Source organism: Bos indicus, chromosome 23 (assembly GCF_029378745.1).
Source record: "Bos indicus isolate NIAB-ARS_2022 breed Sahiwal x Tharparkar chromosome 23, NIAB-ARS_B.indTharparkar_mat_pri_1.0, whole genome shotgun sequence".
NCBI lineage: Eukaryota > Metazoa > Chordata > Mammalia > Artiodactyla > Bovidae > Bos > Bos indicus.
In genome coordinates this window covers 14,552,335-14,566,030 of record NC_091782.1, presented here as the reverse complement: position 1 = coordinate 14,566,030, position 13,696 = coordinate 14,552,335, and the positions used below count along the sequence as shown (strand labels likewise).

General features: G+C 55.7%; 1 protein-coding gene across 2 annotated transcripts in view; it reads left to right on the top strand.

The window, feature by feature from the left end:
- KCNK5 (potassium two pore domain channel subfamily K member 5) overlaps positions 1-13,433 on the top strand; it is a 40,512-nt gene extending 27,079 nt beyond the window's left edge. For both annotated transcript variants that reach the window (XM_019986262.2, XM_019986263.2), the window contains exons 2-5: positions 6,523-6,634; positions 7,838-8,004; positions 8,340-8,508; positions 10,891-13,433. In XM_019986262.2, coding sequence (XP_019841821.2) covers positions 6,523-6,634; positions 7,838-8,004; positions 8,340-8,508; positions 10,891-11,750 — 1,308 coding nt within the window. In that variant the 3' untranslated portion in view covers positions 11,751-13,433. The remainder of the gene's footprint in view (positions 1-6,522; positions 6,635-7,837; positions 8,005-8,339; positions 8,509-10,890) is intronic.
- Positions 13,434-13,696: the final 263 nt, after the last annotated feature.

Below are 13,696 nucleotides of genomic sequence, written 5' to 3'. Positions count from 1 at the left end.
TGTCCATGAGCCTCTGCCCAGGGTGGGGGCACGGATCTGGTTGGAGAACCCTATCTCCTTCTTTTATAGCCTCTTCCTGTTCTCCGCACACCCACTGCCCCGCAGAAGAGTTTCGGAGGGGGCAGGCCCCCTCTTCCGGCAGGAAGGACGGTCCCTCTAGTCACTCCAGGGACTCTCCTGGCCCCACTGCCACTCGCTCTGCCATCTTGGGCAAGGGGGCTTTTGTTTGCCCCCCTTACCTGACCCCTTTCCCAACCCCTGACCTCCAGGGTCTGCCCTCTGTTCTCACAACCTGGTGACCGCCCCCATCCCTCCTCCCCTGGATGCTGGTGGTCCCAGCAGCTCTATGTCCCTCCCCTGACCCCGCCAGCCCCACTCATACTGGGGTTTGACTCTGCTTCCCACCCTCTTGCCAGATAAAGCTGTGTGCCTTGTTGCTGATGAACAATATAATCCACAGGGTGGTTTATGAGATCCGCCTGCAGAATAACCCTGAGAAGGAATTGAAGGAAGGATATGGGAGAGGGAGTCAGTCAAGGTCAGGGAAGATGCCCTCATTCATTCATTCACTCACTCACTTAATAAATGTGTGCACCGCAGATAAAAGCCCTGCCCTCACGGAGCTTACCTTCTAGGGAAGCCAGTCTCTACATTCCTGTGGCTATTTCCCTTGCATTTGCCTGGCTGTGTTCTAGAAACCTGGGTTCACTGCTGTAGCCGAGAAGCCTATACCCGTCACCCCCGTCTGTGGACAGAAGAGGGGTTGAGAGCCAGACGGCCTGGGTCCACGCTCTGGCTCCACCACTGCCTCGCAGGTTACTCAGCCTCTGTGCCTTGTTTGCCTCAGCTGTAAATGGAGGGAAGAGAACCTCCTTTACAAGGTTATAAACACTCAATGAGCTGATTTAAAATGCTTTGATTGGTGGTTGTCATAAAACAAGTGCTCAAATATCAGCTACTATTCAAATATGAATTATCATAATCTATGAAATAAGGAGTAATAAACCATGCCCTACCTACCTCCCAAGGTGGCTGGGGGAGCCAGGAGGGCCGGTGAGAGACAGTAAATGTTCTTCCTACTCTTCCACACACTGTGAACACATGACCATTGGCCTCGTTCTCTTTGCAGGCCAGAGGAACCAAGTGAGCGGAGGTGAAATGGGTTAGGGACGGATGCAGCCAGGGATGGTGAGGGACGACCCCTTGGGTGCCTCTGACACGTGGGTCCAGTGGAGGCTGGCATCCTCGAGGCCGATTCTGTGTGGCCAGGAAGGGACTCTGTGCTCCCAGTGTGAGGCCTGACATGGAGCTGGAGGCAGGGTGGGGAGCGGCCCTGTGGGGGCCCCGTAGCCGGCATCCACAGGCTGGCTGCCACCCGAAAGTGTTCTCTTATGGCCTGATGAAGGAAAGGCTGGACCTCAGCCCTGCTGCCCGTGTCCGCAGGTGGGCAGGACAGGCCCTTTCTGGAACTCTGCAGAGTGCGTCTCCTGGATGGGGGTGCCTGGCAGCTACCTCTGCACAGGAAACTCCGGATCCCTGGGGGATGAGGTGCCATAGGGAACCCAGACTTCATGGACAGCGAGATTCTGGGAGGGTGGAGTCAGGGTAGCATGTTGCTTGAAGCCTAGGCAGAGGCGTGAATGTCTCCTCCCTGAGAACTCTGTCTGAGTGGATGGGCTGGTTTTAGGGCACTGTTTTTCCAGGTGGTGTGAAGGGGTGGAGGTATGCACCAGCCTCCTTCCTGCAGCCAGAACCCAGATCCTGGCTGGCTCCCCAGCCCACCCCGCTTCCTCGATTTTAGCATCCCTTAGTCAATGGCACCCCACTCCAGTACTCTTGCCTGGAGAATCCCAGGGACGGCAGAGCCTGGTGGGCTGCTGTCTGTGGGGTCGCACAGAGTTGGACACAACTGAAGCAACTTAGCAGCAGCAGGTTACTTACTTAACCTCTCAGCCTCAGGTCCTCGTTTGCAAAATGAAAAAAATTACGGTGACTTCCCAGCAGGATTCTTTGCTCATTAAATGAGCTGGAGGCACATAAAGTGCTCAGCATAACGTTTAGTGCATGGTAACCACCAACTCCTCACCAGTAAATCACAGCCACTTCTTTGCAAGGATGACAGGCGGGGGAGGGGGTGGAGCTCCATTCTGTTCTCAAACCAGAGCCAGGCCCAGGCTGTCTGCAGGATCCCCCTCTCCCATCGTTCTCTAGGGTGATGTAGAAAATGAAAATATTGTCTTGTGTGAATTTGGAAGCCAAGTTAAATCATCTTGTGCGTGAACAAGGTCCACCTTCTCCCAAGAAAGCAACTTCCCTAACCCTGGAGGACTAGACGATGTGTCTAATGGCTCCCCTCACCCAGGGATGACCTCAATCCTGGGTCAGCCTCTCTGTTCTGGGGGAGAGGGTCCCACCAGCCTGAGGGACCCTGCCCCTGACCTTAATCAGTGAGATGTTCCAACTGGAGCCACAGTGACCCATAGTGGGAACAGGGAGCAGGCTGCCCAAGTTCACATCCAGAACTTTGCTCCCTGAGCCTCGCTTTCCTCACCTGTCAGGTGATGCCTGGCAGATTCGGGGACGAGCCAGTCAAGGAATATGTATAAAAGCCCCAGCAAGAGGCATCTGACACACAGCAGCACTGAAATCCCTCTCTCTCTCCCAGCATGGGGATGGAGCCAAGCTGATCCCCAGGCCAGCTGCTTGGAAACCCTGGGCAGAGAAGCTTGGGGCGTCCAGGAGCAGAGAGAACAGGGAAGAGAGGGAGGTGAGGAGCCCAGCTGACTTGCAAGAGAAAGCCTAGAACCTGGCCCAGTTCTGCCAGTTAAGCGCTCAGCCTCTGTCTCCTGACCTGATCTGTGGGCGTAACTGCCGCCACTGGACTGTTGTAAGGGTGAGTGGCGCTTCTGGCCCTGGGGGCTTAGGGCTCTTTGGAATGCCCCCATTTGTCCGCCCCTCTCTGGGTGACCGTGGAGAGATAATGGGGGTGAAGGGGACAGTGCACAGGGCTGTGACTCCCTGATAACCCAGGACGGAGGCCCCAAAGGACACACCATCGGTGGGGTGAAGGGCAAGAAGCCAGCGTTTCTGCTGCAAAGCTCCCAACAATAACGCCGTCTTCGGTTACCCTGTTTTGCCAGCTCTTACATGTGATGTCTGCTTGCTATTGTTGTTTGGTCGCTCGGTCGTGTCCAGCTCTTTTGCAACTCCATGGACTATAGCCCACCAGGCTCCTCTGTCCATGGGATTTCCCAGACAAGAATACTGGAGTGGGTTGCCATTTCCTTCTCCAGGGGAATCTTCCCGACCCAGGGATCGAATCTGTGTCTCCTGCAGGTGAATTCTTTACCACTGAGCCACCAGCACTTAACTAAATGGTTCCGGAGTCACATGTGGGCATGGCGGGTGGGGCTGTCCTGAGCATCCCAGGCTGTCTTACCTCTCTGGTCCCTGCCCACTTCATGCCAGCAGCATGGGACGGACAGGGATACTGTCCTCTCTTGAAGCTCTCCCCCTGGTGCCCAAACAGTGAGTGCCCAGCACATAGGAGGCTCCCACTCAGGCAGCACTGGCAAACATTCCCAGAGGGTGCTGCCTCCCCACCTGAGAACCCCTGTTGCAGTCACACCTTCAGTATCCCTGAAGTGTACTGGTCTTCCTGGGCCTAAGCTTCCCATGATCAGAAATGGATGCCTAACCAAGGGCAGTCCATTCTGGTGGAACTCATTATCCGACACATTCACAGCTGTCCCCTCCAGGACCTTGGCCCCTAGGTTAGCATGTCATGAAGTCTAACAGCCAAGAGTGGAGCAGAGTGCAGAGGAACTGACCTGCAGAGGACAGTGGGCTGGTTGCCTCCCAGCCCTGAAGAGATAAGGTGTTAACACTGCCCGAGATTGTATTTACCTCTCTTTGTTTTGGCAGCCACCCTAATGTTTGTTGGTTTGGGGTCAGCTAAAACCCAAGGCCTTTTCCCTTTGACCCTTTGGGTCAGTCTCTTCTAACCCAAAGTATAAGACATGAAAAATTTAAAAGACAGCCGTATCTTGTTAGTTTGGCCCCCCCCTTTTTTTTTTAAAGCTAGATCTCAACTCAAAAAAAATTGATTATTTATTTATTTTGGCTCTGCTGGACCTTCTATCTCTGTGCGGCCTTGTCTCGAGTTCCGGTGAGCAAGGGCGACTCTCTAGATGCGGTGCACGGGCTTCTCCTTGCAGTAATTTCTCTCGTTGAGGAGCGTGAGCTCTAGAGTTCTTGGGCTTCAGTAGCTGGGGCACGTGGGCTCAGTAGTTGGGGGTCCCAGGCTCTCGATCACAGGCTCAGTAGTTGTGGTACAAGGGCTTCATTGATCCGTGACACGTGGGATCATCCCAGACCAGGGACTGAACCCGTGTCTCCTGCGTAGGTAGGCGGATTCTTCACCACTGAGCCAGCGGAGGAGCCCTAGGCCCATTTTTCCAGTCCAGATGGTGCCATTGCAGTGTCAGCTGTCTTCCCACCCCAGCCTTGTTCCCAGGTTTGCATCTTTTGCAGATTAAACTGGTCAGCCATCTATGTCTTTGCTGTGCTATGGATTAAAAGATTCAAGGGGCCTGGCCTTTGGCATGATGATGGAGACCTCGATCCAGACTGATAATCATCAGTACTTCTTGGGGTTGTTTATCTGCCTTTATGTGGACCCGGATTAATCCCAGTCCCTCCCTGCAATTTCTCTGTCTTCTCCACACGAATATCTTTGCACCCATCTGTTCAGCTGCCTGGCTGCTATCTGGATTGACTGCATTCCACCGAACTTCAAGGCTTTGCAGTCTCTTTGGAGTGGGAGATGCACTTAGCTGAGCATGACTTGCTCTGGTGAACCTGTGCTAGCAGCTTCCAGTGCCCACTGCTTCCTCTTTGAATCCGCCAAGTGCTCTGCTGTCTCCAGAGAGGAGTCAGCGAGAGTTCAGTTTGGAGTTTCTAGAGTCCACCCTTCCCTTTTGTGTGAGAAGGAGGTGGGGAGGCAACTTCTGACATCTCTCCTGTTCCTCCGAGACTCCACGGGGTTGACCAGGGGTGGGGTTCCAATGCTGTGATTTCCCGGTCAGTGTCGGCCATCTCGGGCTGTGTTTCCTGAGGATGGTGCTGCTCTCCTCACCCCCACCCCCATAAGATGGGTATCTCAGATAGCAAAGACTGCAGCCAAAGGCGGCTGAGTGATCCTGCTTTTCCTTGCCATCTGTTTACACCCCGGGCCCTGGGACATTTCATTCTCCTGCTTAGAACATAGATGTCATGGCTTAGGAAACCTTTTGAGTTGACCTACAACCGGATGGACCAGTTGGCCTCTTTCCTATCTGAACGTCCTGGCGTAAAGCGCCCAGCCAGCTCCGCGGCACCCTCTTTCTACTTTGTAGAGAAATGAGCAGGAAATAGCAGGGTGGGTGGGGAGGGGGTAGGCAAGGCAGTGAGCCGTGTGGTTTGACAGCCTGTCAGATGAGCGTGTCATCATGGAAAATTCTTGACAAAGTCTGCAGATCCACTTACACTGGCCTCTGCCGCTGCAAACGGCACACTCCTTCAGGACAACCCACCCTTCCCTCTCTTCTCATGCCATGGGTAGAACTCCAGTTTTTCTGTCTCCTTCCTACTCGCATGCTTGTCTCTGTCTTTCCTCGGTCCTAGGCTTGATTTCTAGGGGGAATTTGTCACGTTCCTGGTTTCTGGGCTGGATGGTCCATCCCAGGCCTCTCCCTGGGGGCAGGGCCAGGACCCCAGATCTTGGCACTTTCTTGGAGTCGCCTCGTGAGGTCCCGGCCCCCACTGATGGTGGGTGGAGTGAATGGAGGCAACCCTCAAGGATGGGGTGGAGGCCAGGTGGACAGGTTTGGCAGCTGTCTGTGTTCCTGGAATAGATAATAAAGGCCTCTCCCTGGGCCTCCCAGTGGACCTCCCCAGGCGACTTCTCACCTGCTCTCCAAAGTGGCCAGGAGCTTCTTGGGAACTCATATGATGATTTTGAGTCAGCCTGAAAAGTACACACCACCTTGATGACCAGGCCAGCTGATGGGTCCACCCCCGGAAGATGGGTCCGCAAGCTTCTGAGCTGACCTTAGCCAGTGCCCTGACAATGGGGGGCAGGGTGTGAAGGGCCAATCCCGAAGTCGAGCACTTCTCTGGAGGTCCTTCTGTCTTTTCTATATCATGTCTGCCTTCTTTCAGAGGCATAAAGTCTGGCGTGGTTCTCAAAGTGTGGTCCTGGGGCCATAACGTCAGCATCACCTGGAAACTTGTTAGAAAGGCACGTTCTCTTGACATCTTCCAGATCTACTGAATTCAGTTTACCGGGATTCATAGTCTTCCCAGCTGTGTGTCCTTGGGCAAATCACTTGACCTCTCTGATCCTGTATAAAATATTTCATCTCCTATAAATTGAAGACAATAATTGCCACTTTCCTATTGTGATGATTTAATAAGAATACTTATAAGGAGGTTCATAAAGTGTGACCTCCTCTCTGATCTTCACTGTATATCTCCTTTTAGATAGTATCTGATGCTGCAGGACAGGGCGTGGCCATCACAGGGAACCAGACCTTCAACAACTGGAACTGGCCCAACGCAATGATTTTTGCAGCCACAGTCATCACCACCATCGGTAAGCCTTCTGAGATCTTCAGGATACCCTCTTCCATGCCCCAGCTCTGGTCACATGACCTCGTCGGGGTTAAAATCGGGCCAGTTGCATGCTGTCCTTTTGACACACCCCTGGAGATTCAGTAAGTGCTTGGTGACTGGCCATGCGTGGGAGACTGTTTTCTTCCAGAAGTCCTGACCTGGGCTCTTGGAGTAGAAACAACACAGCAGAGCCAGAGCCAGAGCCATGCGGGAGGTCAAGCAGGTTTAGTCACTGCATAAGCCCCAGCCCCTGCTTTCTCACCGATCTGGGTGTCTGCTCTAGTTATCTATGACTGATAACCAACCATCCCAGAAGTTAGAGGTTTAGAATATAACTTATTCCCTGGTGGCTCAGACAGTAAAACATCTGCCTGCAATGCTGGAAACCTGGATCAGGATCCCTGGAGAAGGGAACGGAATGGCTCCTCCAGTATTCTGGCCTGGAGAATTCTGTGGACAGAGAAGCCGGGCAGGCTACAGTCCGTGTGGTCTCAGAGAGTCGGACACAACTGAGTGACTTTCACTTTCACTTTCTTGCTATGGTTCAATCCCTGGTCAGGGAAGATCCCACATGCCCCGGGGCAGCTAAGCCCATGCACCACAACTACTGAGCCTGTGCTCCACAAAAAGAGAAACCATCGCAATGAGAAGCCTGCGCACCGCACCTAGAGAGTAGCGCCTGCTCTCCGCAACTAGAGAAAGCCCATGCACAGCAACAAAGACCCAGTACAGTCAAAAATAAAATAAATAATTTTTTTAAAGAAAAGAAATGAATGGCCATCTTCGGAGACCATCTACTACGGTGCTTCTGGAGTGTCTACCCAGGGAAGCTGTTGACTTGTGCCTTCTAATTTGCACAAGGGTACCATGCAGACTAGGACAGGACTTACTAACAGGGGAGGCTTAGTCCGCCTTCAGGGAGCTCCCAGGCTGGTGGAGAAGGCGTAGCCCATACCGTCATTTGCTGTGGATGATCAAGATCGTAGCATGGTCAAGGAAAACTTCATTTCTTAGGTATTGATATTAGATCAGTGTCAAGTGATCTTTGAGAATGGGCTTTCCTCCAGCTGTGTGTGTGTGGGGGGTGGGGTGGAGGTGGGGGGCGTGGGGTGGAGGTGGGGGCCACCCTGAGTCTGGGTCCATCCTGTGGGCCTGTTGGCCTCACTCTCTTCTTCTTCCTCAGGTTACGGCAACGTGGCCCCCAAGACTCCCGCCGGGCGCCTCTTCTGTGTCTTCTACGGCCTCTTTGGGGTGCCGCTCTGTCTGACGTGGATCAGTGCCCTGGGCAAGTTCTTTGGGGGACGTGCCAAGAGGTTGGGCCAGTTCCTCACCAAGAGAGGCGTGAGCCTGGTATGTCCCCATCCCTGGGTCCTGGGCAGCCGTGGGAAGGACCCTGGCAAGTGACTGTGGCTAGGGTGGGAAGGATCCCTGGGTCCCGATACGGAAGTGTCGGGACAGACCGGGACAGATGGCAAGCAAGCCGTTTCAGAGCCCCCTGCCCTCCCAGGTGAGGCTGGGAACGCCACTAACCCCCCTCCTTCCTTGGCAGTGAGCCTCCTCGCAGGCCCGGCGCCCAGCTGGCCTCCCTTCTAGTTACCTCCTCGGTGCACTCTGGGTGCTCTGCTGGGTTCCCCTGGTCTCCCCACTGCACGTTGTCTGACTTGGTCTCCCTGCCCATCCCTCAGCGCAAGGCGCAGATCACGTGCACAGCCATCTTCATCCTGTGGGGAGTGCTGGTCCACCTGGTGATCCCGCCCTTCGTGTTCATGGTGACGGAGGAGTGGGACTACATCGAGGGCCTCTACTACTCCTTCATCACCATCTCCACCATCGGCTTCGGCGACTTCGTGGCCGGTGAGTCCTGCCCCTTGCCTCTGTCTCCCTGCCCTCTCTTCCTCTGCTTCTCCTCCAGTTTCAGCTCAGCTGACCATGACCAGGGGCCCCGGTAGGCGTCCAGTGTCCTGGGTCTCCATCCAGTGGGGTCCTGACCCAGCCCTGCCCCTTATAGGAGGAAACCAAGACAGAGAATCATTGCAGGCATTTTCCCTTTTTCTTTCTTGCATGTGTGCTGAGTTGCTTCAGTCTTATCTGACTCTGTGACCCTGTGGACTGTAGCGCGCCTGGCTCCCTCTGTCCATGGGATTCTCCAGGCAAGAATACTGGACTGGTTGCCATGCCCTCCTCCAGGGGATCTTCCCGACCCAGGGATGGAACCCAAGTCTTATGTCTCCTGCACTGGCAGGCGGGTTCTTTACCACTAGCGCCACCTGGGAAGGCCCTTTGCTTTCTTAGAAGGTGGCTTTTCTCTCCTCTCTTTGTGTTTTGCTTCTGGTCTCTTCCTTTCTTCTCCCCTGTTGTCTGAACTTAGAGGCTTAGGTGCACTATGGGCTAGAGACAGGACCTGGGGGCTGAGTCAGGGGCTGCTCCACATCACAGCTGCCTCCTTCCATCACTCACAGGTGATGAGGGCGCTGTTGGACACTTGACTCAGAGGCCAGAAACTTGGCTCTTGCCACGGGCAGCTTAAAAGACAAGAAAGGCCTCCTCCCAAGCTGCCCCGCTCCCTCTGGCCTGGACTCTCCCTCCCACCCCTCCCCTCCTTAATCCAGGCGACGATAAGATTCTTTGGCCCCTTTGTCAGCCACTTATGTCCTTGTGCCTGTGGGCTGCACAACATCTTGATTCTTAATCTTCCTGAAAAAGCCCCGTTCGCCTTTACTGAGTCCGTATTTGCTTGCCCTTGCTTGCCCGGTGCCTGCTGCCCCGGCCGCTGACCCCTACCTCTGACCCAGGACCTCTGATCTCTCCCCGCCCCCTTCCTTGGAAGCAGGGACAGGTCACTGCCCTCCCGCCCCATTGTAAATGGAGACTTGGAATGCTGGGACTGGGCGGCTGAGTGGGTGTGAGAAGCAAGGAAGGCCTGAACGCTGCACTGACACCAGCAGATCTGAGCCTGCTGCCCTGGGAGATAAATTTAGACGGAGGCACAATCTTGTCTTTGTCTGGCTGATGCGGCCCAGAGCAGGCTAAGGAGAAGCCTTTGCATTAGGGAAGCACAGAAAAATGTTTTAATTATACTTTCTTAGCTCCAGCAAGATGCCAGACCCCTGCCTCAGTTTCCCTATCTGTAAAATTGGTTTAAAAAAAAAAAAGGAATAGCGCCCACCAATCACAGGGTGTTAAACAATCAGATGAGTTGCTCTGCACGTGTGCAGAGGGTAGGGCCCTGGTTATCATCATAACCTGCTTATGACTAGAGCCCTAAGCAAGATCAACAGCACCTCCTGTCTGCTGGGGAGATAGCCCCTTGCCTTCAGACCCCCTCCAGTCTGATGTGGGGCTTATAGTCCTTGCCCTAAGGGAGGCCCATTCTAGAAATGGCCCCCTTCCTGCAGTTAACTTGTACAAGTTACTCCCAGTCTCAGGGCGGGAAGGGGGACATAGGATAGATAATAATACGGATCAACATGCCTGGAAATGTAAGGTGAGATCTCCACGATCCTGGAGGGTAGGGGAGTGGCCAGAGCTGTGCGGGGTAACCCGGGAGGGCTCCCTGGGGCAGGTGTCTGGAGCCTGGCCTCGAAGGAGAGGGCACGGAGAGGGCAGAGCCCTACAGGCCACAGGAGGAGGAGGGTAGAAACAGGAAGCCAGGAGGCCAACCAGACATCAGCGGAAGGACAGTCAAGACTGTCCAGAATATTCTTGCCAGGACCTGTGCTCTTGGACATCCCAGGCCGCTCCGCCAGCCTCACTTATGCTAAATGAGTGAGTCCATGCCCAGCGGGAGGATGCCAGCTGCCCTCTCACTTAATTCCTATCTAGGTTTTAATGGAACTGTAACACATACACCCAAAGAGTACACAAAACAGTGTTGTGAATCAGTGTGTTGGTGAATCATTGCAAGGCCAAGGTTCATGGCTTAGTTCCTGAGCTGGGTGCTGGCTTGTCTCCACCCTCCCCCCAAGCCCCTCCCCCTCGAGCCTCCCGCACCCCAGGGAGCCACTCTCCTGACTTCGGGTCTGGGACAGGCACATGGTGGCCAGGCCAAGGTCCTTCGGGGTGATGGGGTGTTGGTGTCCCGCACAGGCATCCTTTCTTTTTCCTGGTGTGTCCCCATCCCTACTCTGTGTTCTCGAGCCGCGTCCGCTCTCGGGTGACACGGCTTTGGCCCCCTGTGTGTCTCCGGGTCCCCGCTGGCCCTCTCCTGATCCTCTGGGCTTCCTGACCCGCCCGTAGGTGTGAACCCCAGCGCCAACTACCACGCCCTGTACCGCTACTTCGTGGAGCTCTGGATCTACCTGGGACTGGCCTGGCTGTCGCTGTTTGTCAACTGGAAGGTGAGCATGTTCGTGGAGGTGCATAAGGCCATTAAGAAGCGGCGTCGGCGGCGAAAAGAGTCCTTCGAGAGCTCCCCACACTCCAGGAAGGCCCTGCAGGTGGCGAGCGGTGCGGCGTCCAAGGACGTCAACATCTTCAGCTTCCTGTCCAAAAAGGAGGAGACTTACAATGACCTCATCAAGCAGATCGGGAAGAAGGCTATGAAGACAGGCAGCAGTGGGGAGCGGGGCCCGGGGCCGGGGCCCCCCAGGGCTGGGCTGCCAGCCCTGCCCGCCTCCCTGACCCCCCTGGTGGTCTACTCCAAGAGCCAGGTGCCCAGCTTGGAAGAGGTGTCCCAGACGCTGCGGAGCAAAGGACACGTGTCGCGGCCCAGTGGAGAGGAGGCCGGGGCTGGACCCCCCGAGGAGGGCTCCCCCACCTCCGAGGTGTTCATTAACCAGCTGGACCGCATCAGCGAGGAGGGCGAGCCATGGGATGCCCAGGACTACCACCCACTGATCTTCCAGAACGCCGACATCACTTTTGCGAATGAGGAGGCTGGCCTGTTAGACGAGGACACCTCCAAGTCCTCGCTGGAGGACAACCTGGCCAGCGAGGAGAGGCCCCAGGAGGGGGCCACAGCCGAGGCGCCCCTGAACCTGGGCGAGTTCCCCTCCTCGGACGAGTCCACCTTCACCAGCACAGAGTCGGAGCTCTCCGTGCCTTACGAACAGCTGATGAACGAATATAATAAGGCAAAGTGCCCCGAAGGCACGTGAGGTGGGGCCGGCTCCCCACCCCGCTTCCAAGGCTTCTATTCTCAACCTGGGGCATTCTGCCATGGCTGGGACCCTGGCCCCTGGTGGGGGGGCGCAGCCCTGGAACTGGGAGTGGGGGGCCAGGGGCCGCCCTCACCTTCATCCCCTGCAGCTAGATGCCACAGGTCAGACATGGCGCCCAGGACAGGCCTCTGTTACCCAGCAGAATGGGTGCCCTGGTAGCAGGAGGCATCTGTCCCGAGCGTGGCTGGCATATCTGATGGTTCACAGACACGTGGGCTGGCAGGGCCGCTCCTGGCAAGGCTTGCATCCACGGGGGTCATCGTCCTGTCGTTCGGTTAAGACTGTCGCACGGCTCTCTTAGGTCGGGGGCCTTGGCCATGTGAATTCACCAGTATTAACGGGCTCCTGTGTGCCTGGCACCGAGACAGTGAGAGTGGTGTGAGAACCTGGGGTGGGGGGCTGGGCACTTTAGCACCTCAGGGCCCTGCCTGGGGTTCATGTTTAACCGTCCCCCAGTCCCACCTCGTCAGCCTGGCTGGCACCCCCTGCTGCAAACCTCAGGAGGGAAGAGTCTTCCTAGGGAAGGGGGTGGGGAGCTAACAAGGCAGATGCTGAAACACTCCTGATAACAGGGCAAGTCCCAAGCATGGCCCACGGTCCCACTTGTGGACTTAGTGGGACGGAGCCCAGCCCAGTGCCCTGTTCCCTCAGTCACCCTTTGGCCAAGCAACAGCAGGCAGCCGAAAGCAGTAAAGAGAGGCTGGGGCTCCAGGAGTTGCAGGAGTGGGCTTATTCTGCCCCGGCCCCTGCCCCGCCGGCTCCTCATTCCCTGTTCCCTGAGAAGAAGGGCCTCGCCTCTCCCCGGATCGCTCTTGGCTCGCAAGTGGGGAACGGCTAGATATGTGAATCCAGCTCCTCCCTCCAGCTGCTGCGTGTGTGTGCATGCGTGTGCGTGCATGTGTGTGTGAGAGAAAGAAAAGGATTTGCGATGGGGGGAGCAAAACGATAATGTGAAACTGTATACAGACTGTTTCTGGCGAGGGACTGGCAGCATACTTGGTTCTCCAAGATACGCACCCTAGAGCCGGCCGCCTCTGCCCTGCATGTTTCATTTTGTTCTTTTGTTAAATGAACTGCTGTTTTTTTAATACCTGACATCTCTTGTTGGCTTCACAGCCAGAGCAGCGAGGAAAGGTGAAAGAGTGGGGTCCCAAGGATCGGGATGTCTGGTGTTCGCTCTCCTACCCTTCAACCCAACCGGACCTTTCTCGGTGACCTCAGCCAAGGTCATGGTGTCAGAATAGGGGGAGGGCATCGGTCGCAGGCGACTGCATGCTGGGTGTCACCCGAACACCCCCTCTGCCCCTCAGGCCCCTCTCCAGTGGTGTGGGGCCAGAGAGGGCCGGAACCCTGCCCACCCGCAGCAGTGAAGGTGATGGGCGTGGGTATCCACACCCCACTCGCCCCTCGCCCAGGGGTGTGCTGGCCTGGCATTGGGGTGGGAAGGAGCGTCCTTCTGTCTTTCTGTGAAATGTTTTAACGAGTTCGTCTTAGTGTCCTGACCCCACTTGGCTGGGGTGTCACTGGCTGTCCTGGAATCACACACACTGTATACATACTGGAAATGATGTAAAATGTAATTTATTTTAACATTTTTACAATAAAATGTGAGATGGACAAGCCAGCCTGGTGTGTGCTGCGGGGACAAGGTGGGGGGCAGTCCGGGAGGGACCGGGACAGGGGGCACTAAGGGCAGCCTGGAGGTCAAGGGGAGAACTGGAGTAGTCAGGAAGGGAGCAAACTAATCAAAGAGGTGGGGAGGTGGAGAAGGGGCAGGCCTCGTGGAGGAGGTGACAGCTGGCAGGTCCAAATGAGGACGGGGAAGAGCCTCTCAGAAGGGGTCCAAGAACCAGGAAGGAGTCAGGAACCAGGGGAGAGGAATA